General features: G+C 38.8%; 2 protein-coding genes across 3 annotated transcripts; one reads left to right on the forward strand and one right to left on the reverse strand.

The window, feature by feature from the left end:
- Positions 1-70: 70 nt before the first annotated feature.
- Positions 71-8,626, reverse strand: ppm1nb (protein phosphatase, Mg2+/Mn2+ dependent, 1Nb (putative)). 2 transcript variants are annotated; one of them, XM_017491810.3, is made up of 6 exons: positions 7,915-8,626; positions 6,765-7,336; positions 5,426-5,543; positions 3,735-3,849; positions 2,260-2,323; positions 71-961 (listed from the first exon to the last, which is right to left on the reverse strand). In XM_017491810.3, exons 1-6 carry the CDS (start codon positions 8,318-8,320, stop codon positions 935-937), a joined length of 1,302 nt encoding a protein of 433 aa, XP_017347299.1. In that variant the 5' UTR covers positions 8,321-8,626; the 3' UTR covers positions 71-934. The 2 variants fall into 2 exon arrangements, with proteins under 2 accessions (XP_017347299.1, XP_017347298.1); XM_017491809.3 differs by having other exon boundaries at positions 7,909-8,624.
- A 2,020-nt stretch (positions 8,627-10,646) lies between these two features.
- Positions 10,647-18,314, forward strand: rtn2b (reticulon 2b). Its single transcript, XM_017492035.3, has 7 exons — positions 10,647-10,805; positions 13,693-13,900; positions 14,525-14,663; positions 15,573-15,642; positions 17,137-17,183; positions 17,264-17,322; positions 17,903-18,314. Exons 1-7 carry the CDS (start codon positions 10,793-10,795, stop codon positions 17,994-17,996), a joined length of 630 nt encoding a protein of 209 aa, XP_017347524.1. The 5' UTR covers positions 10,647-10,792; the 3' UTR covers positions 17,997-18,314.
- The last annotated feature ends 7,929 nt before the right edge of the window (positions 18,315-26,243 follow it).

Raw genomic sequence — 26,243 nt, forward strand, 5'->3', positions numbered from 1 at the left:
CCACTTGTTAATCTTTACACATGGAGACCGAGGTGATACTTCATACTGTATGTTCATAGGCCACGGCTACTACAAATAAACCCACATTTTATTAACCAGCTGTTCTGGTTTTATTCCTTTATTATTGAGGATTTGACCTTTACATTACCACAAACGTTGTTCATATACAAGGTGTGTAAAATATGCACAAAGGCCATTTCACATAACATTATACAATAATTAATCCAATTTAAAAGACACTAGGAAATCTATTAATAATATTAATGCTGTCCATCTAATCGTTGTTATAAGTGGTCAGTAAGGCAGCACAATACAGATCATGCAAACATCAGATCAAATTACAGGAAAAGACATTTGAAGATCTTCGTGAGCATCTGCGATGTGGGTCTGTACGTTGGGATATCTCACAGAACTCGCTGTACGTGTCTGCGTCGGGTAATCGTACAGCGTTGGCATGCAGAACATGACTAATCAGGAACATGTCATTCTGACCAACTCAGTGAGACTCAATGCTACAAATCTTTAAACATCAGAATATTTCTTTAAAACTCCAAAAGTCTTTGTTTTCAAGTTTGTTTGTTTTTTTTTTTTTTTTTTTTTTTTTTGTTTTTTTTTTTACAAATTACCTGAGTGTTGCCATTATTACATTGAATATATTTATCATATATATATAGGAAATCGTTCTGGAAATATGTCAGGAACCTAAGTACATATACATTACATTCATTAGTTATTATCTTGAGAATTGTGTGGTTTGTAATAATCCTTCTAGCTAGTTCTAATGGAGAGATCCCCCCCCCCCCCCACCCCCAATAAGAAAACAATGTTGACTAAAGTCAGATAAACCCATTTCTTACTCATAATAGAAAGATTTCATCAGACGACACGACGTACAGGTGTCAGTCTGTCTGTAGGAAGGGTTTGGGAGACGACTCTAAGTGGAATCTGCAGAACCGAGTTCCTGAAAACATAAATGGTAATATGGTTATCGTTTATACGAGCACATGGTATTTGCACCTACAGTGCCCTCCACTAATATTGGCACCCTTAGTAAATATGAGCAAAGAAGGCTGTGAAAAATTGGCTTTATTGTCTAACCTTTTGATTTTTTGTTCAGAAAATTCATAAAATACTCTGCGCTCATGGACATCAAAACAATTGCAAACACAACACAGGTTTATCAAATTAAAAAAAAAGAATAGAGGCTTTTTTCTTTGAAACCCTTCTAAACAACTTGTGGTGATGTCGGTGACTTCGGATTGTAGTTTTGGAGACTTTCTGACCCCAAGACGCATATAATTTCTTCAATTCTCCAACTGTGATCCTTGGAGATTTTTTGGCCACTCGAACCGTCCTCTTCACAGTGCGTTGAGACGATATAGACACACGTCCAATTCCAGGTCGATTCATAACAGTTCCAGTTGACTGGAATTTCTTAATTATCGCCCTGATGGTGGAAATGGGCATTTTCAATGCTTGTGTTATTTCTTATAGCCACTTCACATTTTGTGAAGCTCAACAACCTTTTGCCGCACATCACAGCTATATTCCTTGGTCTTACCCATTGTTATGAATGACTAAAGGAATTTGGCCTGTGTGTTACCTCATATTTATACCCCTGTGAAACAGGAAGTCATAATTGAACAATTTCCTGTTCCTAGTCACCCAGGTGTACTAAAAACATGTAAAATATCAATGGGAAAATACTTCAAATATATTATTCTTGTAGGAATTCATAGGGGTGCCAATAATTGTTGCACACCTATATTTAACAAATCTTTTCTTTGTTTGCAATTGTTTGATATCCATGAGAGCAGAGTATTTGTGAATTTTTTTTTTTTAACAAAAAGCTTGAAATGTTAAACAATAAAGACCATTTTTTCACAACCTTCTTTGCTCATATTTACCAAGGGTGCCAATATTAGATATTAGTGGAGTGCACTGTATGTTCATAATATGGTGATCTGCAATAAAGTATGCAATGCAAAAATGATATCTTAATATTATTTTTTTTTATTCTTCTATTTTTTTATTCTATTATATTAACATATTTTCTGTACATATTTTCTCATTTCAGTTTTGAGATTCTTTTTCCACTACAGAAATAAAGTCTTGAAAGTAGCAAAATTTCTGGCCAATGGAGTAATTCCAGACAATATTTGAGTACAAATGTCTCAAAATAGGATTAAATGATGCAATGATTTTATAATAACCATGTTTTTCCATGATTGTGAAATGTTAAAATACAGAAAATGTTACCTGGGCTAATCTGGCTTTACGGGCCTCCTTTTGCTGATAGTAAGCAGAGATGATACAGTTTCGTCTGCAAAAAGTGTAAGACATCAGTATGGAAGATATCAGTAGGGGCAAAATGTTACACAGTGCACAAAAAGTAGGAAAGTAAATCGATATTTTTAATTATTAGTCTATAATTTGAGAGCTACTGTACTTGAAAAGAATCGAAGGTGCATGTGTGCTGTCATTAAAAGAAAAATGGTTCAGCAAAATAATAATAATAATAATAATTTTACCCCAAATGTAGTCAATCAGCTGAGATGTTTAACGTCTGAAGTTTGCTTCTTTAGTTTATACAGTAGCTATGATGCTAGTCTTGCTAACAAGTAACTGAAGTAGACCTTGACCAACAACTTTTCCTCAAACACACGAATTGCTTTAAACAACATCAAAGGGTTACTTATATTATTTTTAAAACAGCACTGAGAGTCAATGTTTACAGATGTAAGTTTTACCTGGAACTAATTATAAGTGGAACTAACTATAACTTGTTTTAAGTTGAATTATATTGGAGAGGCGGTGCCTTTCTGCCATTTTCTAGTGACGATATCGGCTAGTCGGGCAGTCGGAAAATAATAGTGAATCATACAGTAAATAAAGCAGTTAACTATACATTAATATTTGCCCGAGACCACAAAACAAATATTTCTTTCGCTTTAATGGAGCTTTGATATCACAAAGTGTAGCCTGAGATCCCACTCAGCTCATTTAGAGTCAGATCGGTGGTACAGGCCAGCTCAAAGACACTGATCCAGATCAGTTTTCAGACTCTACTGAGGTAGGATTTGAACATGACAATAAATTCTCCCAGATGTAGATACTGCCTCCTCCATCTATCATTAAGCTAGGATTTTATCATCGTTACTCTATAAGGAGTTTCCGCACCGCTCTGCGATTTCAGCCGAGCCAGCTCATGCACACGAGAGCATTTTAAATATTGGTACATCACTAAATAGTGTAACCTGACATTTATTTATCATTTATACATGTATTCATTTGCATATATATTGCACTGATTTATTTACTTTCATCATTACTAGTGTAGCGTAAAAAGCATTGAATGCATGTTAACTGAAGTGTGGTTTGGTGCATTCTTTCCTGTCTTAAAATGGCAAAGCAGTGAAACAGTTTAACGATCAAAAAGACGACTAGTCGACTATGTATTGAACAGGTAAAAAAACAAACAAACAAACAAAAATAATACGTACTCATGCAACTTGCAACTACGTACTGGAGTTTAGTTCTGTGTCCTGAACCACATCAGCATGTCTGTGCGGCATCACCGAACAAGCGGTGTGGGTTTGGACTTCTATTCCCTATGACTTACATTAACTTCATAGCCTCTCATAACAAAATTAAAGAAGCAACGTCAGACAGCAAACATGTTATATGCCTGTTTGATTACATTTTGAGGGTAGGCAAAGTGCAAAGTGCCTTACTTGCTCTGAAGGCCACCCCCTGGTGGTAGTCCAGGGATCTCATTTGAAGCCAGAACAGTAAGAACTGATAAGAGATCAGGCTCGTCTCCTCTTCCACTCAGTTCCTCGAAGATCTCTGTCCAGAAGAAATTCATGAAATTCATCTATTTTCATTGATGATCGTTAGAACTAGATACTGAAACTGTGATATATCAGCATTGTACAGATTGTGAATATATCATGATCTCATGATGCATGTTTGTGCAGTATATGGAACATTTATGGAACTGCTTGTATCTACTAATATACGTGCCAGACCTGTTTATTTATTCATGATATATTTAACATTTTATATCTATACTTATTTTTTTATTTTAATGCTTTATTGCTTCCTACTTTGGATTTTTATTGCTCTTGTTTTTTGTCCTGTGTTTCACGTGGCTGCCTGTCTGTCTCTAGCTGTCTGTCTGTCTGTCTGTCTAGGAAGAATCCCTGATGTAACTATCGTTTACTTAAGTAATTATTGTAGATGTGATCTATCTATCTATCTATCTATCTATCTATCTATCTATCTATCTATCTATCTATCATGTGCCAATTCTTTAATAATTTAATTGCTACAATAACAACTATAATACTCACTATAACAACTATTGGATTTTGACATTAAATCTGACTTCTTGAAATTTCCTTTTCCTCGTTACATTTTTGTAGATATTGAAATTTAAAAAAAAAAAAAAAAACAATTCTAATTTTCATAATGTTCCTCCTTTGGTTGGAGATTTGTTGTCAAAACGTCATCAAAACTACATATCATGTCCCATGATAAAGTATTGTATATTTTGTCATATCAACCTCTGCTAGCTTGTAATAAAACAACTGTAGTATTTTGACACATCAGTCGAAAACTGGTCAGATCTCCTCGTCATGCTCTTATCATGTCTTATTATTATATAATCCTGTATAGCAATATGAGTTACAAATTGATTGGCATTTATAAAGGACCATGTAACAAAATAATGAGTAACAGGTAAGTGTAATTAATTAGTAAACGTGAGGGTTTGCTCGGTGTGGCTGAGAAGGATTTGTGGTTTTAGGTGGGGGTTTCCTGTTGCTTTTGAAATAGTTTTTTTTTTATTACATTAATTATTAAATATTAAACGGTCACTCTCTAGTCAGAAATGAGTATTCACCTATTCATAACTGTTAATAGAACGTTGGAGTTGATGAAACAGTTTCAAACAAGGAGCGCTGTGCATTTTCTGCTTTCAGGAGCTTATACATAAACGCAGCTGAGTCACGACCAGTGAGAATAAATTAAGGGCAACGCTTGACATCATCCTTGGTGTGATATTTACATTGCACATTTGGTCTGAATCCGAGGTGATACGGTTAATCGTTATGGTCTCCTAACCTAAAGATGATTTTGTTTTTGACTTTTGTTACTACAAAAAGATGGGATCTTGTCTGAAAAATATAACCAGATGAAACTGTCTAGATTTTCTATAGCTAATGAAATAAAACCAGCACTTGGTTGTGGGTGCAAACTTTTGGTCTGTACAGACTTTACATATAACAAATAATAACACATATTAGAGACAAAATCAGTGATTTACAGATTGGGAAAAGGGGTAACAAAAGTGATGAAATATCTAAACAGTCCGAACAAAGAAAGGGTCTCGAAGTGTAATTATATAGACTTTAATACACACCTGCAACCTTTGACTCCAGGTAGTCCTCTAACTCAGCCTCCTGGTGCAGTGCCTCAGGAGAAAGCTGGGGGGCGCCAGGGAAACACAACACTATGACGCTGATATTGTCAAGACTTCCCTGGGGAGCAAGAAACAGAAGAAGTTATACTATAGAGCAGGGGTTCCCAAACCTTTCCAGGGCAAGGCCCCCCAAATGACATTAACATTTGACCGAGGCCCCCCTTTTGCAAGATGTCTTTAAAACACATTAAAAATACAGACTTCTGAATATATCCCCCTTTTTAAAATTTTTAATTAATAATTACATCTTACATCTTTACATTACATTACATAAGGAATTGTGTGTGTGTGTGTGTGTGTGTGTGTGTGTGTGTGTGTGTGTGTGTGTGTGTGTGTGTGTGTGTGTGTGGTTGTCTGAGAGTGAGAAAGAGAAAACCGTGTATTTATTTATTTTTCACACCAAATTGTTGAGGTCCCCCGGGCCCCCTTGTGTTGCAGTCCCATATAATTCTTTTTCTTTATATATATATATATATATATATATATATATATATATATATATATATATATATATATATATATATATATATACACACACAGTAGGAAATGAACTCTATACAAGTACTAATTGTGTGTAGAATTTGGAATAAGTATGTACATACAAAAGTCTGCCAGTATATGAGCTTAGTGTTTGACATTAAGATTACATCATTATAGCATTTGGCTAAAAGAACTCCCCCAAGTTACCGCTTCTGTTCATTCTGATCATTTATTATGCCGTGACTCACATGCAGGTTGTGCCCAGAGCTTGTGAGGCTCTGTTGGCTGTCGGCCGTGTGCCCTGACATTACTCTGTACTAGGTTAAATGTCCTAATTTTGCCCTGCGGCTAAAAGTAGATCATCCATTTGTGGCTTAGAGATTTGCTTTGAATCTGTGGTACTGCCATCACAAAATACAGCTTACTGACTCTTCTCTAAAGCCTCTCGTAGCCAGTAGGTTATCCTTTCTCTTACATAATCATCTAGCTCAAGTCAGACTAATGCAGTCATTGTAGACTTGTGAAAGAGTACGTGTGGGCGTTCAGTCTTCTGTGGTGCTCTAAATACAGTCATGCCAACAAAATATGAAGCATTGGTGTTGCTGGTTTCTAAATGCATCCATTAGCAAAATGCCACAGAATGCCACCTTGCAGTCCTCAAGTGTGAAACAGAAGCCTCGTGGGAGTCATACATTATTTAGAGAGAGGAACTGTCAAGCAATTATAGGTTTAAATTAGGTCTAATAGATGAACTTCCAGCAGTTTGCGTTCTACTGTTATTTATTAAGTACAAGCCTACCTTATAAAGACAAAGGTCGATGACCTGAGAGCAGACCTCTCGCAGGTCTGTACACACTCGCAGTCGGCTGCGCACGAATGCACAGAGCTCCTCGTTACTGACTGTGTCCCAAACACCATCACATGCCAGAACTATGAACTCGTCCGCTGGTGAGCGCTCCACGGCTGTGATTTCTGGCTCTGGAGAGACCATCTGCTCAGTCGCTGGGCGCCACTCGACCGACTTGTAGCTGAAGTCGCCAAGAGCTCTGGAGACGGCCAGGGAGCCATTAACGCGCTGCAAAGTGACTGAGCCGCCAGCATTCTCAATGCGCTCCTTCTCTCCAGGACTGAATGGCTTGTGGTCTTCGGTCGAAAACGCCACACACCCGGCACGGCACAGAACTGCCCGTGAGTCTCCGCAGTTTGCAAAGTAGATGTGGTGTGGAGTGATCACAGTGGAGACCACAGTGGTGCCACCACGCTCCCAGCCCTCACGGCAAGCCATTGCATAGAGGTGTTTGTCCATGAGGAAGAAGCCTTCCCGTATGCCCTCAGTTACGTGCTCCACATCTTCCTCTGCCCGGATCTTACCTGTAAGAAGAAGTCAGGATGCATTTACTAGTGCAATAACAGAAATCAGCTTATGTTAATTATCTTCGTAGCGGAGAACAATAATTTCACAAATTCTTGAAGTAATGACTGAAGACCATCCATGAGAAACCTGATATTCAATATGTCTTATCTGTTATCCATCATTTGGAAGATGAAAGAGACTAGGAACGTGAAAGTCGGGCAAATTCAAATCATATCAAACTCTATCCTGTCTCAATTGTAAGTTGCTTTGTATAAAAGCGTCAGGCATTTCTTATTGACATCAGCTTACTAAACTGCACCTTGCATTATTAGGGTGGTGTGCTTTTGAACGTTCTGAGTTTCATATCCATGCCAGTTAGCATATGCTGCAACATTCCTCTTCTAGGAGTGATGCAATTTACTGTAATCATGCATAGCAAGTGCTGTCAAATACAGCTGATGTTCCCAATGAGTCATGGATATCGAAAGCCGTACAACAGGCTTAACATTTCGTCTCGAGCTCATAATTATTCACCCTGCCGAAAAGAAATGAAGCGACTTAACTGGGTGTAAGAAAGCTTTTAACTCACCTGTACCTAGTATGTGCTCCAGTAGGTTTCGTGAGCAGTGTTGAGCTACTGTGCTGCCAGCATGGCCATCATACACTGCAAAGAAGCCCCAGTGAGAGAGCTCTCCACCCAGCTGGGGGAAGCAGTTATGGAAGTCCTCCATATGGGCCCTCCAGCCTTGCATGCAGCCCAGAGCATAGGTGAGGCCCCAAGAGGCACAGCCCTCTTCAAAATATTTATCCAACACAGGACGTTCAAGATAAGGACTAGGGATGACCCCCTCCTCCTCTCCAGCCTCCTCGCTATCAGCTGGCTCACCCCCGCCTCCCCCACGCCCCCCTTTAAAAAAAGAGGTTACTCGTTTCTCTGTCTCCTTCACCAGCTGCCGGACAAAAGCTGGCATTTCCACACTTCCCTTCCTGGATGTTCTCATGCTGTCTTTGATCAGTGTCTAAATCCTCAGGCCCTGTTTCCCAGCCTCCGCCCCTGTGCTTCTCTCAGTGCCTCGGCCGTTGTGTGCTGAGGGCCTTCAGAGCATGACTGATCCTGTTATTCCAAAAATCAGCAAATAATAGAATCCAGGAATCTTGCCCCTTGATAGTCTACCCATCACTGGCTGTGGTCAGGAGTCTAACCTATCCGCATTCTTCACCGTTCTGTACAAACAGCTCTGTCGTTGTCTTCGTCCTGCTCTGTCTCTCAGTTCTATTCCCTTCCCTCTCTTCTCCCCAAACCTGTTATTTGCCTGTCGTCCCTCTGATTGGCTGAGCTATTTCTGTCCTCCAATCCCTTCCTGCTGCTCCACTCCTTCCTCCTTGTTTTACACACGCATGCACAATCTCTGTGTCACTGTCACTGGTTCTTTTTTATTCTCCCTTTTCTCTGTTTGTCTCCCTATCTTTTGAACTCTTACCATTATTATAGACCAGGAGGCCATGCATTGTGGGTATAGATAAAAATAAAATAAAATAAAAACTATTTTAAATTGAACAAGACCACAGTGTGGACATTATTCAAGGTCCTAATAATGACATTTTAATGAACAAGGACCTTGGCTTTTAACAACCATACATACAGTGTAGTCAATAAAGAAAAGGAAGTCCCAGTTTTCACAAGGCCATGAGTGAAAGCCAATGGATGACTGGATTATATAACATCCGAAAATTCACAGAAATTGTAGAATTTCCTAATAGACAAATGGAAACAGAAAGCACTTAGCTCTATTTCATCTGAAATGCATCGGAGACAGATTCATTCAGGGAACACGGCTCGCCATGTTCTGCACCGCATCCAGCCTGGGGTTTATTTAAACATAAAGATGATTTTTCCGGACACAACAAGGCTATTTTTATCCATCTGACTCATCTCTGTGGCCTGATGTTGGCAAAATGTTGACTGCACTGAAACATTATTGAAACGCTTGCACTATCTTAAAAGAATATTCCCCTCTTTACAGGGCAACGTGCAGTTTAAGGTGCAGTTTGTACTGATTAAATGACCTATAATAATCATATAATATCAAAGATACTTTATACAAATTGTGTATAAATTTGCTACATTGCCATGCAATTGATTTGACAAGAAGGTCCCCCCCCATTTCAGTTCTGTTTATATTTGTCTTAATAGGAAATGAACACAGCTGCAAAAGGGCAGGTAACACATATTTTCTACAGAGGTGTTGGGGTCGGCTGGGGGAAAGGCCCATCCATCCATCAATCTTCTATACTGCTTATACTTTTCAGAGTCATGGGAAACTCGGAGCCTATCCCAGGAAGCATCGGGCACAAGGCGGGGTACACCCTGGACAGGGTACCAATTCATCGCAGGGCACAATCACATGCACACTCACACACCCATTCATACACTACGGACACGCCAATCAGCCTACCATGGATGTCTTTGGACACTGGGGGAGGAAACCGGAGTACCCGGAGGAAACCCCCGCAGCATGGGGAGAGCATGCAAACTCCGCACACACAGGGCCACGGTGGGAATCGAACCCCCGACCCTGGAGGTGTGAGGCGAACGTGCTAACCACTAAGCCTAACCCTAACCCTTGGGGGAAAGGTGAAGGCATGAAAATATTTATAATGTAATAGCAACTCACAGGCAGCATCGGTCCCTGGAAATCACAATCTGCTTTTTTAAACTCAGTTAAATCATTGATTATCTATGATATTTTAAGCTTCAAATGATCTAAACAGTTCATTTTCATAGCCAATAACATTGGCCCATATTCATACAGTAGTTGGGTTTATATCAATATTGCATTCAGCAGGATTCAGACCTCAGGTGCATCTTAACCTTAGACACTGGTTATCTGAAGTTGATTTACTTCATTTTAATAATCTGAATGAGGCGACCCAGAACATCGATTTAAGTCCCTGTGGAACCTGACTTTCCTCACATGTGTCAAGATAACCTGAAAAGTCTCTAACTCTGAATACAGCCCATCATTTGCAAAGATATGACAAAAATATTTTGGGATTCAGTTGAGCAACTCATCACTCTAAAGAACAAGAGGCATTTTAATGTTCATTAATTATTCATGGTTGGCATTTAATGTTTTACCAACATCCCTAGAAGAGCATTGATTAGCTGTTATTATTGCTGGGTAAAGCAGGTTAAGGACCTACAGCTTCAACACTTCTCTACACACAAGCACGTGTTGAAATCCTAGAGCTCTGAGTGGCTCTTGGAAGAAGAAATAGGGAGTGGTTTTGTGTGTAATGGTGTCTGGTGTGTGTGTGTGTGTGTGTGTTTGAAGATGGGGTGTCCAAATGGTGGGGGATATAATTAGGTCTGGTCGGCTCATTACTGCTGACAGTGCTGGGGTGGCCAAAAAAAGCCTGCTGGGTCTGAGGAGTGCAGGGAGGAGAGGGGGTTTGGCGTGAAAACAGCAGAAATGGCCAGCAAAGGTGAGACACCACTACACGACTCGTGAACTGGAACTGAACTCGCATAATATATAGAGGATAGTATGATGCTATTGTGAGTATACATGTAGTAACAGGTGAAAGGGGTTTTGGCAGCACTTTGGCAGCAGTGTTTAACGGAACTACAATAAGACTGCTGACGGGTCAGTTCATCACAGCGGGCTCTCTTACAGGATATTGGCAAGCAGAAGGGAACTGATGGATGGATTACCTCTAGGCATTGGGCTCTAGGATATACTGTGCTTCTTTTGAATGTGATGTTTGAGTAAAAGAGATCAGACCCCACTCTTTCACTTGTTTCGGCTGTGCCACCAGACGACTCCTTGGAGTGATTTAATCTGGCCCAGCCATGTTAGTCTGAATTAAGAGCTTTGTTAGCTTAGCTATGGGTCTTGCCCGAAGACATGCTCTATTGTATATGTGAGCTTCCAGGAGGTTGCATTTGAACTCTCGCCCTGGCCTTTCACCTGTGCTTGCCATGGCACAGATTTGCACCTGCTTGCTGAATAATCACAAGTGACAGCTGTTTGGATCTGTTAGCTTAAGGTGCAGAGATATTAATGGTAGTTCACACAGAGCTGCTGTACCATGTGCCTCTGCACTCTTATGAATGAGAAGAACATCTGTTGATCTGTTGTTGCTGTCTTGTTGTCTTGTTATATGTGATATGCATGTCACTGGGGCTAATGCTACACATAGGCTACATGGTATAGTTATAGTTGTCTGCATGCAGTACATGAAAATGTGGGCTGTTTTTTTGTTTAGAACCTCCATAATAATTCAATTTTACAGTGCGAGCAGTTTTACTATCTTGTCTGGTCTGAGGATGAAATTTAATGCATGACAAAACCATTAATATGACGTCTGAGAACCAATATTGCATACTTTAGGAATCCTGCTGTTCATTTGAGATTACTATTTATAATGAAGCCATGGCTTGACAGTAGAGCTACAAAATGTGAACAATAGCCGTATATTATGATTATTCATAAAATATCATTGTTTAATTCTTGATTCTGCTTGGACAGATGGTGCTTTTTTTGCAGTTTCTCAGAATATGACAAGCTGCCTTTTTTTTGTCTTATTACAGTAAGAAAGAGAAAAAAGTGAGGCTGGTGTGGGAATGACTGGTTATAATTGCTATAATGTAATGATAACAGAAATTGGAATCTTCTTTTGTGGACATTAAATGTAACTATAATGGATAAAAATGACATGTTGTTCTTTAATAATAATAATAATAATAATAATAATAATAATAATAATAATAATAATAAAAAGTTAGCCTTTGGGGTGTGCTGTTATAGGAAAATATTCAACTTCTGACTGCCAACGGTAACCCGCTTCATGTTGGGTCGCATCATGTGGCAATCATGATATGATATGCCTTGAAATATGTGAAAAACGACTAGACTAATTTCACCCATTTTTACCCATTTATTTTATTCCAATGCCATTTTAGATTAAAAAATACCCTCAAGAAAATATCTAGAAGCTCTAGAATTGGTCAAAATGTTCAGATAACACAATTAAAACAATTATCGTTTGGTATCCTAGTTAAATTTGAAAAATGTAAGGTTTTGGTATTCCAAATACCAATATTGCATGACCACTGAGAAACAATATACAGTCAGGTCCATAAGTATTTGGACAGGGACACAATTTGGACAGTAACCTTGTCTCTGTATAAGATGTGATTGAAGTGTGAACTTTCAGCTTTAATTCAAGGGGTTTAACAAAACATATTGCATTGACTGTTTAGGAACTACAGCCATTTTTATTTTTATTTTTTTTTGCATAGTCCCTCCATTTTCACAGGCTCAAAAGTAATTGGACAAGTGACTGATAAGTAATTTCATTTTTTCACAATTTTCACAATTTCAATTGTGGACAAGCTGATAAAAGCTTTTGGTAGCTGTTCATGGGAACTCTCAATATGTGGTCCAAAGAGGTGTCGATGCAAGTGAAGGAGGTCATCATTAGACTGAAAAAACAAAACAGAGAGCTAACAGTTCAGAGAGGTAGCAGAAACTTTAAGAGTGGCCAAATCAACAATTTGGTACATTCTTAAAAAGAAGGAACGCACTGGCGAGCTGAACACCAAAAGTCCTGGAAGACCACGGAATATAACTTAAGTGGATGAATGCAGAATTCTTTCCTTGTTGAAGAAAAATCCTTTCACAACACCTAGCAACGTCAGTATCACTCTGGAGGAGGTATCATTGTCAAAGTCTACAATCAAGAGAATGTACTGTAAATTCAGAGGGTTTACCTTAAGATGCAGGGGTAATACTCAAGAACAGAAAGGCCAGATTACACTTTGCTAAAAAAATATATTAATAAAACCTGACAAACAAAACTGAAGGCCAAAAGACCCACAAACAAGCAGCAACTGAAGGCAGCTGTAGTAAAGGCCTGACAAAGCATCTCAAGTGAGGAAACTCATCATTTGTTGATGTCCATGGGCCACTGACTGCAAAGGATTTGCATCCAAGTATTAAAAATAATCCTAATGTTTATGATTATGTTAGCTTGTCCAATTACTTTTGAACCTGTGACAATGGAGGGCAGAAAAATGGCCACAATTCCTAAATTATTAATGCAATATTTTTTGCTAAACCCCCCCGAATTAAAGCTGAAAGTGTACGCTTCAATAACATCTTGATTGCCTCATTTGAAATCCAATGTGGTGGTTTACAGAGGCAAAATTACCAAAGTTGGGTCAGTGTCCAAATACTTATGGACCTGACTGTATTGTGTATCCTTACTTGCCAGAACACTACCCATTTAGACCAGGAAATAAGTCATGGCATTGTTGTTTTTCTGTAATCAGCTTGTTATTCAGAAAGTGTTATTTTCCTTTTGTCAGTGGTGGACCTGTTATATTGGCGGGATGTGGGAAAAACGGGACTGGTGTTCACAGGGCTTGTGGTGGGCTTGGCCTGCCTGTTTCAGGTGAGTGCCATCTCTCTGCTGTCCAACCTGGGCCTGGGCATCATGGCCTTCACCCTCCCTGTACGTCTCCTCTTCAAAACAATGGACCTGGTCCGTCTTAACGATGGAACTCATCCCTTCCAGTAAGTATTTATACAACAGCATGCTTTTCCTCTCTTACATTAAAGCATCCATAAACAGTTGTTCTCTCACTTACTCTTAAAGGCAGTTGTGCCATGTTCCTGAGAAACCACAAAGCATAAACTCCTCTTTCCTGAAGACTTTGCCAAGTTGAAAAACTTGCAGCTTTATCTGTATATACTGGATACTGTATATAAACGTTAAATAAACCGAACCTCACAGAAAACTTCACCATATCAATGATTACACGTTTTTGTTTGTTATATATATCTTTCTTTAGATAATGTGGAGAAACCCCCCACCCCGCATGCAAGTCCCTGTGAATGGGCTGTTACTTTCTGATCAGATTCGAGAATTCAACAGTGCTGTGGAATAAGGGAGAATTAGTTAGGATGTGGAAATTGCCACAAAATTTAGGTTCTGAAAATCAACCTAAGATCCTTTCTGTCACGCAGCAAAATCAGGAAATGCCATCTGATAAATCAAAATGTCAGCTGATATTAGGTTCTTCAGATCCTTAGGATGTTGTATATGATAACATAGCACTTAATGGAGTTTGGATGAATTCCAGGACATGCTTTTGTCACCTGTCTAATTATATCTCGTTTTTCTGTGTTACTTAAAAGGTCCTATTTGGACGAGGACAGCACTTTGACAGACGAGACCACGGTTCGTGTCGTGGAGAAGATTGTGCTCCTGATCGCTACTTTAATCACAGAGCTGAAGAGACTCTTCTTCATCGACAGGATTATAGACTCGCTGAAGGTCTGAATGCATGAGAAAACGCATGCTATATGCACAGTTATAAAGCACAAGCTGACCCACTTCTAAAACACAGGGGAAGGATATGATAAAAGACCAGATAAGAACCACTAACAGTCTTTAAGAAGAATTAAAGAGTTTGACATTTGGTAGCGAGAATATTCCAAATACAAAATTCATGACACACATCTCCCATGTGATTGACAAACATATCCAGAAGGATGTAAATTTTTATTAATTTTTTTAAAAATAAAAACAAATAACAATGAAGTTTTGCTACAAACAGTTTTGCAGTTAAAATGTGACAGCAGTATTAGCATAAACAGACAGAATAGCATCCAAACAGCTCTGTGTCAGGAGCTAAGAAACAGAAAAAGAAGAATCCACGAGATGAGAGACCAAAATACAGCTACTATTTTCTATTTTCACTCATATAAGCCTCATATCAGTGTTATTTGTTCAAAACAGTTCAAATTATTCACTTTCACTTGCTAGTTGCTTCTAGCTACCATGCCACCAGTGTACTGATACAGAGAGTGGAAGCTAGGTTGTTAGCTGGTTAAAAATAGGTTATGATAGCTAGATAACAATGCAGGCAAGAGTTTCAGTGACATGGAAGGTGAAATTCCATGTTTTTAACTAGTTAATAAACATCCTTAATCGCTAGCAAGTTGGCTATGATGAATGTTCCAAACATTAGCTAAGTTACTAGCTAGCTTCTAAGTGCTGTACTAATGGCTGTAGTTTTAGGTCTTGCTATTTGCTAATTCAAATAGCTCGCTAGCAGATTCCAGAAGCAATATAGTTGTATATATATATAAATAAGTTGAGAACTGATGCAGAGACATGTTACAAATTAAATATGTTATATCCTGTTCTAAATTAATATCTTTTTATTTTTATTTTTAATAGTTTATTGTGCTGCTGTATCTGTTGACCTACGTTGGGGTAAAAGCCAATGGTCTTACACTTGTTATTGCTGGTAAGAGCTTTCTGTCTAATGATAAGCTGTTCACTTAACTTTTTTTGTTTTTGAATTCACTTGTGTTGTGAGTTACATACAACCCCAATTCCGAAAAAGTTGGGACAGTATGGACAATGCAAAAAATGTAATTAATTATATATTTTGAAAACATACCCTCATTTCAAATCTGATGACTGCAACACACTCCAAAAAAGTTGGAACAGTCGACTGTTTACCGCTCTGTAACGTCACCTTTGCTTTTAATAACACTTATTAAGCGTTTGGACGCTGAGTGAAGACACCAGTTGGTTGAGTTTAGCAAGCAGAATTTTCCCCCATTCATCCATTTAGCATTTCTTCAGGTGCTCTGCTGTACAAGGTCTTCGTTGCCTTATTTTGCACTTCATAATGCGCCACAAGTTCTCAATCGGAGACAGGTCAGGACTGCAGGCAGGCCATGCTAGCACCTGCACTCTCTGCTTACGCAACCATGCGCTTGTAATCCGGGCAGAAATTGGTTTGGCGTTGTCCTGCTCTAGATGGCAGCGTATGTTGCTCCAAAATGTATATATATCTTTCTGCATTAATGCTGCCCTCACAGATGTGCAAGTTACCCTTGGGGGTGTGTCATGGGCACTGACATACCCCCTACCATGACGGTCCTTTTCCTCTTTGGACCGGAGAACACGATGGCTGTTTTGTCCAAAAACTATTTGAAATCTTGACTTGTTGGACCACAAAACAGGATTCCACTGTGCTACTGGCCGTCTCAGATGAGATCGGGCCCAGAGAACTCGGCAGCGCTTCTGGACAGTGTTGATGTACAGCTTCTGCTGCGCATAGTAAAGCCTTAACTTGCATCTGTGGATGTAGCGGCGAATGGTGTCGTCTGAAAAAGGTTTACCAAAGTATTCCCGAGAACATGTCAGGATATCCATTACAGACTCATGACAGTTTTTAAGACAGTGACGTCCGAGGGATCGGAGATCACGCGCATTCAGAAGTGGTTATCAGCCTCGCCCTTTACACATCGAGATTTGACCAGATTCCTTGAATCTTTTAATTATATTGTGCAATGTAGAAGGTGAAATGCACACAAAATCCTACCGATTTGTCTTTGGGGAATGTTCTTCTCAAAGTGTTGGATTATTTGCTGACGCATCTGTTGGAAGATCGCCGAGCCTCGACCCATCCTTGCTCTTGAAGGATTATATACTGTGATTAGACGATTGCCTCACCTGTTTCACGTCAGCTTCTTATTTCAACTTGTCACATCGCTATTAGTGTTGCATGCATCAATTTCAAAATAAACGTTTACCTTCAAAAAAAACTATGCAATTGATTAGGTAAAACATCAAATACCTTGTCTTTATACGTTTTTTGTTTAAATACAAGTCAAAGTACATTTACAAATCACTCCTCTTTGTTTTTATTAGCATTTTCCATACTGTCCCAACTTTTTCGGAATTGGGGTTGTACATAATTCTTTTTTGCTTTCTTTGTTTTCTCCAGGTGTGATTTGTGCTTTCTCTCTGCCTCTGGCATACAGACTTCAGCAGGTAAGTTTTTGAGGAAATTACATTATCCATAATTCAGTGTCTTGATCTATTCCTGTCATAACTTTCAATAATTTTGACAGGAACGGATTGACAGGATTATCAGTGCAGTCCAGTCATTGGTGACAAAAACAAAGGAGATGTAAGATCTTGATTTTAATGACATAAACAATTCCACTGCATAAACGTTCCTTATAAAACATGATTAGTTCTCAACCAGTCTGAATGAATGAGAACTAATATATTACGATAACCAGAAAGATTTTATTTATAATAATGGTCTATAAAAATAAGAGGTTTATTGGTCTATTTTGAAGGTTTAACTGTAATTTACACCATTTTCCCTGGTCAGCATGTTACAAGGCTATTGTTGCTAAAATATCATGAAATCCTATATCTACAGATTTAACAGCATGCAAACTGGATAAACTATGCTTTTAAGCCAGTCCTGGTCCATTTTGATTTAGTCCATATCAAGTTTGAGATTAATATCATAATAATGGATTAAAAGCACTTTTTCTTGCCATCAATCTACACATAATAACCATTAATGACAAAGTAAACACAAGTTTTTAGAATTTCTTGAAAACTGAAATTTCTCATTTAGATAAGTATTCAGAGCTTTTATTCACTATTTCATACAGTTAAAAGCACCTCTGGCAGCAATTACAGCTTCCAGTCTTCTTCTATTAATGGGCATTTATCTGTCTTTGTTTCCCCAGAGTGGAACTTGTGATGTCATTAGTCAAAACTCCTCCTCCGGCTCCAGCTCCTGTGCCTGCTCCTACACCCAAACCCAAACTCAAGACCAAATAATGCAGCTAAGGGATGGAGGGAAGAAGGACATAGTCTTATTTTACAGATATGGCTGGGAGTTATTATTGATGTAGGGTGACATACTGTAAGAAGTGGAATGACAGACATTTCTTTATGGTGCTAGGAATGTACTGGAATTTACTACAGTAGTTCTGCAGCTGGTCTCTATGACTGTGCAAAAAAAAAAACTAACAAAAAAACAAAAACAAAACATGAATCGGTAACCTTGGAAAAGAAAGGACTTGGTGGGAAATCCCCATCACACCCAAGTGTAAATGAACTGTAACTATAGAATTAAAGAAATCCGTTTTAATGGCAGGTTATTATGTGACTTTAAGATTGCTTTGGGCTTAATTTTTGGTGTAATGTTATCCCACATGGGGGGCATGGTGGTGCAGTGGGTAGCACAGCCGTGTCACAGCTCCAGGGTCCAGGGTTTGATCCTGCACTCAGGTCATTGTCTGTGTGGAGTTTTGTGTGTGTTCTCCCCATGTTTTTTGGGGGGAGGGGGGTTCCTCTGAGTTCTCCAGTTTCCTCCCAGAAATATGCGGGTAGGTCTAAATGAGTTTGCAAGTGCGCGCGCGCACGTGTGTGTGCATGTGTGTACGTGCATGGTGCCCTGTGATGTTCAATGTTCTTCTGATAGCCTCTGGATCTATGATGATCTTGACCAGAATAATGTGCTTACTCACCTTAGATAAATTCATTAAATATCATATAGTTGTGCTCATAAATTTACATACCCCTTGCATAATCTGCAAAATGTTGATATATATATAGAGGGATTATTAGATTTGCATTTTGTTTTTTATTTATTTAGTCCTGCCCTGAATGAGCTATTTCACATAACAGATGTTTACATATAATTCACAAGACACAATAATAACTCAGTTTACACAAATGAAAGTTAAACCGCTCACTGTTCTTCAGAAAAATCCTCCAGGTCCTGCACATTATTTGCTTTTCCAGCATCTTCTGCATATTTGACCCCTTTCCTGCAGTGTCTATACACTATTACAAAAGGTGCAAACATTCACTGATGCAACACGATACATTAAGAGCCAGGGGGGTGTAAACTTTTGAACAGGACGATCGGTGTAAATTGTTATAATTTTGTTTAAAGATCTTTTTTCTTTTTTTCATTTAGTGCTGCCCTTCAGACGCTAAATAAGATATTTGCATGTTTCCCAGAAGAAGAAATAATAACAATTTACACCGGTCACGATGTTCAAAAGTTTACACCCCCCTGGCTCTTAATGTATAGTGTTGCATACATTATGCAGTCAAATATGCAGAAGATGCTGGAAAACCGAATAATGTGCAGGACCTGGAGTATTTTTCTGAAGAACAGTGGGCAGTTTAACTGCTCAGGACAAACAAGGGACTCATGAACAAAATGCAATTTTAACGATCCCTCTTATGTTAAATTATTAACATTTTGCAGATTTTGCAAGGGGTACGTAAATTTCTGAGCACAACTGTAGGTAAAAAGTTAGCATTAGATGTAAATGCAGTTATTGATTTCTCAAAGTTAGACCCTTCTTTCTTCAGGTTATCATTTTGGAGGAATCCTTAAAGCTTCTATGTAGAAACCCACAACATAAGATTTCCCATTCAGAAAAGGAAACACTTACCTTCTAACCATCGAAAGAACCCCCCGAGGAGTGTATACACAATCTGTCTATCTATCTCCACGTCTTCTGAATTTGTGTGTTAGCAGAAACCTTCAGATAAAACTGTTCTAGGTAAATCTGAGCCCTTTTACATGGTTCTTGTACCTCAGTGTCAAAGTTTCCACACAGGTGAGTTGAAAGGTTCGTGGATTTCAAATTCTGAGACTGCCTGGCATGAATTTCAGCAAGGTCCTTAGCCATCAATCACTGCTGTATCCTGGCTAATTTCTTTGTTGCTTTGGGTAAAGACATTTCAGAGAAAAAAACCTTAAACCTAGACACTTAAATAAAAGAAGAAGCTATGAACTATCCAAAAATGCCTTATTCTGTAGATTACTGTCCAAAGCTGTTGAAGGTCATTCCAGTACTTTGAGGAGAGTAGTACACCTCCATACTGTGTTCTCTCCACTAGAGGGCGTAACAAGACCATGTCATTTTTCAACAAGCCAGGACAGGGACACACAAACATCCCTTTCCATAATAAATAAAAAATGATGACCTGACATCACATCTGGTCTGCTCTTACCATACTAACTCTGAATTATACCTGACAGATTACAAATGTCATTTCTTTGGCAATGTATCAAGTTTTGCATAACCATCTCCAGACATTTGCTGATGTCTTGCAGTATTTGCAATAGTTGTGTGGGGTTGGCTTGCATGCCATTATATGACAATATACATTTCAGAGTTAACATAGCTGTTGGGAATACAGACTCATTTCTAAGGAATGTCTACAGTTCAACATCTTGAGAGGAAAACCTTGCAAACCTCAAATCATTCAAATAGAAATCACTGTTTACAGAATACAGATTTAACACCGCAAGTGCTGATTATATTCCAAACCTAATAAGGATCTGAAGAAAAATCTTTGGCACTATTTATACACTGTATAGCTGTATAGCTAAGTAAGTTATAAAATGTTTGGGACCGTACTGTTAAGTACTGGAATATAATTAATGACGGGGTGGTGACGGTGAAAGAAGTGGAGTTACTGTAAGCATGTCCCAAATCATGATTATTTTATTTATTAAAGAATGGGACGACGTTCTTTTGATCCATTTGTAGTTACATTTAACGTTGCAGAACGTCCATGAAACAAGTTCGTTCTCACTCAGGTTATACTCGCGAGAAAACGTCGGGCCTTCACCAGCCTCTCTTTTTTCTCTGCCTTCGAGTTTATAAGAAAAAAAATCCTCCTCTCTCGAAGAATTTCCCGTGTCGTAAAAATTCAAGCTACAGCTTTACCACTGACTGTTACTAAGCGTTGACACTAGAGACTCTTTCCATAAATGTTCGAATAAACGTCTCGTTACGAAAAACTCCACCATAGGATGATTAGATTCGATCATTTTTCTCTGTTAAATAGTGTTTTCAATTTGTTTTATATATATAGTATTAGTATTAGATAATGTGGAGCAGGTCGCTGTGAATTAGCAGTTGCTATGGAAACAGTTCATAATTATGACCTGCACATGAATATAAACCTGTGCTTTGCCATGTACCTGGGACTACTGTGAGAGATGACCAGTTAGAATTGAGAATTCAACAGCGTTATGGTATAAATGTCACGTCACAACAAACCGGTGACTACCTTTCCCATCCTGCACTGCGGCCTACAAACATGGCCGCCACGGACTGCAATTCCCAGAACACTCACGTTCATTCTAATCACGCACACCTGCATCAAATTCACAAGCACTCACACGCACAATATAAAAAGACTGTTTGAACACAATGACTTTGTGAAGTATTGTGTGTTATCACCGTACCAAGCGTTCGCACCCTGTTTCTCGTTTTGATTCATGTTCTTTGATCTTGTTTCTGGTTTCTCGTTCTCGATTCTCGCTTCGTTTATGCCTGTTTGTTGATCGTCTGACCCATTGCGTGTTTTTGACCAGCTTCACTGTCTCTTTAGTGACTAATTATTCAATACTGACATAGTCTGACTGTAGAAATGTCTTCATTTTTTAGGAGTGTACAACAGTTATGATGGTGAAGTGGTAGCTCAGTGGTTAAGATGTTCAAATCCAAACTGCCACTGCTGGGCCCTTGAGCAAGGCCCTTAACCTTCAACTTCTCAGCTGTATAAATGAGATAATTATAAGTCGCTCTGGAGAAGGGTGTCTGCCAAATGCCTTAAATGTAAATTATGTCATTCCTGTGGTGTTTTAAAGTAAACTAGGAGCTACCCGTTACCCCACTGACACAGACGTTATACTTTATTAATACCTCGCTCCAGAGTTTTTGTTTCCAACCTCAAAGCGTTCTTGTGCACACTGCATGAAGTTGTTTCTAGAAGCAGACTTGTTCCAGGTAACTTTAAGAGTGCCCTTGTCTCTTAATCATTATTGATCTATTGTGTAAGAGGTGAACAGGCTAATGCAGAATTCTGGTCAGGTACTGTCAGATTGGACGATGTCCAAGCAAAATTTTACCCGACTATGCTAACAAGGACAGCCTCAGAGGAGCAGGAAATATAGTGCAGATTCATCACATGTCATCACTCAAAAGATGAAGATGTGTATCTTTTTAATGGTCTAAAAACAGGATCCTTGATGTGAAAAATTTACAGTATGCATATTACATTACTTCTGGCGGAGAAAAAAAAATGGCTGGTGTTGTTTAACATCTAATCAAAGGAAATACTGCAGTTCAAAGAATTTTCATTTCCTCATATGTGGAGAAAGAAGACCTGGAGCGCTAAGCAGGTCAGATGTGTCATTTTATCCATGAGGAGATCCCGTCAGATCACCGTGCCAGCATTTCTGGGGTTTGTGGCTTTTTAGAGCCAAATGGTGGAAATACTATGAGGGGGTACGTCAGCACGAACAAGATCCGTTTCTCGTCCTTGACCAAAAACATCTGCAACAAGCAGAAATAGTGCAAAACAAACACAACTGTGATTCATCCTTCGCAATGTTGACACACATTTCTACATAAACATGGACATACCTACCACCCTTCCGACACACATACACACACACACACACACACACACACACACACACACACACACACACACACACACGCACACACAGATGTGCATGGGCAAACTTGTGGTTAAAATACTCCTCCACATTAATTATCCCGTAATGGACTAGATCAAACACGCACAACACTCAAGCACATGTATGTACAAAACTATTATGCATAAACACATGCAGTTATAGAAAAATAAGATGGGGAAATAATCATAATGGGATGAAGCAGAGTTTCCGTTATCACACATAGTTGACTATTTTTCTCTATAGCAGCACAACCTGGAATGTTTTTAATTCTTCCTATAGCACGGCAATTTACCAATGCTAACAATTATTTATTTATTAACGAACAATACGTCATCATTTCTATCGATTTATAGTTACATTTTATGATGTGGACCGTCTACAAAACAAACTTTTGTCATCGCTTACTTTAAAGCAGCTGTAAACAGTTGTTCCAGTTTTTCTTTTTTCCTACTGTACCTCTCTAAGTCATTAAGACAATTAAAAAAATAATAAAAACACGCAGCTTGTCATTTTACAAAGAAACCACAAAATGTAAACGCCTCTGTTGTAAAGACATGCCTCTGCCAGAACATTTAAGGTTACAGCTGATTCTACAAAGCACTGAAATGAGAGATTCCTTCCATAAATGTTACAGTGCTGTGAAAAAGTATTTGCCCCATCCTGCTTACTTCTATTTTGTGTATCTCTCATACTACATTGTTTCAGAAATTAAAACAAAATCTATGCTAAAACAAAGGCAACCTGAGTAAATGTTATTTATTGAAGCAAAAAAGTTATACAATACCAACTGGGCCTGTACGAAAATGTATTTGCCCCCGTAGTTACTAATTCCCCGACTCTATGAAACTGCATTAATAATGGAGTTCAGCTGGACTAGATGCAACCAGGCCTGATTACTGCAAACCCTGTTCAATCAAACGAAGTCGGTTAAAAGATCTTACCTAGCAACACTACGCCTAATTTGAAAGAAATTCGAGAAATGATGAGGAAGAAGGTGATTGAAATACATCAGTCTGGGAAGGGTTACAAAGCTATTTCAAAGGCTCTGGGACTCCAAAGAACCACAGTGACAGCCGTTATCTCCAAATGGAAAAACTCGATACAGTAGTGAACCTTCCCAGGAGTGGCCGACCTTCCAAAATTCCTCCAAGAGCACAGCAACTACTCATCCAGAAAATCACAAAAGAGCCAAGGACAACATCAAAGGACCTACAGGACTCTCTTGCATTAATAAAGGTCAATGTTCATGACTCCACTATCAGAAAGACTCTGGGCAAAAATGGCATCCATGGAAGAGTGGCGAGGTGAAAATCATTGCTAACCCAGAGGAACATTAAGGCACGTCCGAGTTTTGCCAAAACACACCTTGATGATCCTCAAACCTTTTGGGAGAATGTTCTGTGGACTGATGAGTCCAATGCGGAACTGTTTGGAAGACAGGGGTCCCGTTACAGCTGCCATAAACCAAACACCGAAATCCACAAAAAGAACAACCTACGGTCAAGCATGGTGGAGGAAGTGTGATGGTGTGGGGATGCTTTGCTGCTTCAGGGCCTGGGCAACTTGTAATAATTGAGGGAATCTCCTAAAGAATGTAGTCTGTAAGTTGAAACTTAAGTGCAACTGGATTATGCAGCAAGATAATGACCCAAAGCATAGGAGTAAGTCTTAGTCCTAGAAGTAAGTCAAAGACTTAGAAGTCAAACACTTACTTCTCCAGTTATCAGAAGCGTTTGGTTGCTGCTATTGCTGCTAAAGGCGGCCCAACCAGATTTTAAGTTTAATGGTGCAAGTTTCTCATTAGTGATACAGTAAGGGTTGGATAAAAAAAAAAATTCTTAAATAAAAATAAATAAATAAATAAATAAATAAAAACTGTTTTGTGTGTTTACTCGGGCTGCCCTCGTTTTATGTTGTATTTCGTTTGACGATCTGAAGCTATTTCATATGAGATATACACAAAAAGAGAAGAAATCAGGATGGCGGCGAATACTCTTTCACAGCACCGTAAATAAATGTCTCCTTATAGAAAATTTCGCCATAACGTTCGCTTAGGCAGATGTTATATTGCCTTTAACAGAGGTTCTCTTTGGGTTCACATTGATTTTGGACATAAAAAGGATTCCTATCCTGGATAACATCACACCTTTATCCTGGATATGCATTTAAAGGTTAAAAGCTTATTTGGTGTAGTAATAAAAGTCTTTTATAGATATTTATGCTTTGTGTTGAAATAGCATTTCAATGGCGGTGAATAAGAAGGAGAGAATCAGGTTTACTTTGAAACTATAATCATTATTTTTATACTTACAGCTACACACATGAGGATTAGGCATGCCAAAAGAGGTATAATCATTAACAAGAGTATAACGAGAGTTTACTTATTCTTTAAGGACTAAAAGACACTGAAGGAGTCACTGGAGAGTGCGGGTGAGGCCGCTGCATCTGAGGACTGGTGGAGGAGGGTTGCAGAACAGAGAGATAAAAGAGAGGGAAGGGCCAAACCGCATAGTGTGTAGTGCTGGTTATCACAGCTGTCACTAAAGAACATCCCCTCCTGCACCATCACGTCCCTCTGTTCCTAAATCTGTGGATTTAAGATCAGAGAGTGTCAAGATCGTGTGTCATAAACAGGGTCAGGCTCAGAAGAGTCTTAATCACACTGCAGCCTGTGTGTGTGTGTGTGTGTGTGTGTGTATTTTCATGACAGTTTCCTATCTTCCATGTCACAATACAGACCAAATGTAGGCCCTTCTAACAGCAGGTAATGCAAGTCTATCTGTAGTGGTAACAGTAACTCACATCACATAACCCCATCACTAATTATTTTCATTATAACAGCACACCCTGAGCATTTCATTCCTTTCATATCTTCCAGCTTTACGTTTGATTCCGGCTTTGATTCCAAACTTTGTGAGGCAAGGCCTAGGAGCTGAAATAAAATGACAGCAAACAATACACTGGAAAAAAGACATTACAGTTGTCCAAGATGGCTGCCCTCATAACATTCAGGCATTCAGACACACTGTGGTGTTTTGTTCATGTTTATAGATGACAATAAGTCACACTGTAGAGAACTAAATGAACTGAGGCATATATTTACAGAAAAGATTTAGGATGATTTAGACATCCATCACTTGTTAGCTACAGTCGCGTCATAGTTCAAGTTAAACCAGACAGACAGCAAACATCCTCATTGATTACACATGGGTTAAATGGGGAAAACTCTGTGCTTTGATTGTTCACCGAACTATTATTTCACATTTACACACTCATGACTACCATGAAGATGCATTCTCTCTCTCTCTCTCTCTCTCTCTTCCATGCCTATTATAACTCAAACTACACCAGATGCATTTCTAACATTTGTATTTCAGAGGCTGAACTGTCTAGACACCCACTAACAAAGAATAATTTATGCTATCTTTATGCTTCTCCGGAGGAACAGCTCTCTCATCATCCAGAGTAGATGATAAATAGGGAGGAGACTCATAAATTCTGATTAGAGACAAAAAAAAAGCGAAAGGTTTTAATTCTGGTAAAAGATGCATCAATATTTACAT

This window comes from Ictalurus punctatus, chromosome 18 (assembly GCF_001660625.3).
Source record: "Ictalurus punctatus breed USDA103 chromosome 18, Coco_2.0, whole genome shotgun sequence".
In the NCBI taxonomy this organism is placed as follows: domain Eukaryota; kingdom Metazoa; phylum Chordata; class Actinopteri; order Siluriformes; family Ictaluridae; genus Ictalurus; species Ictalurus punctatus.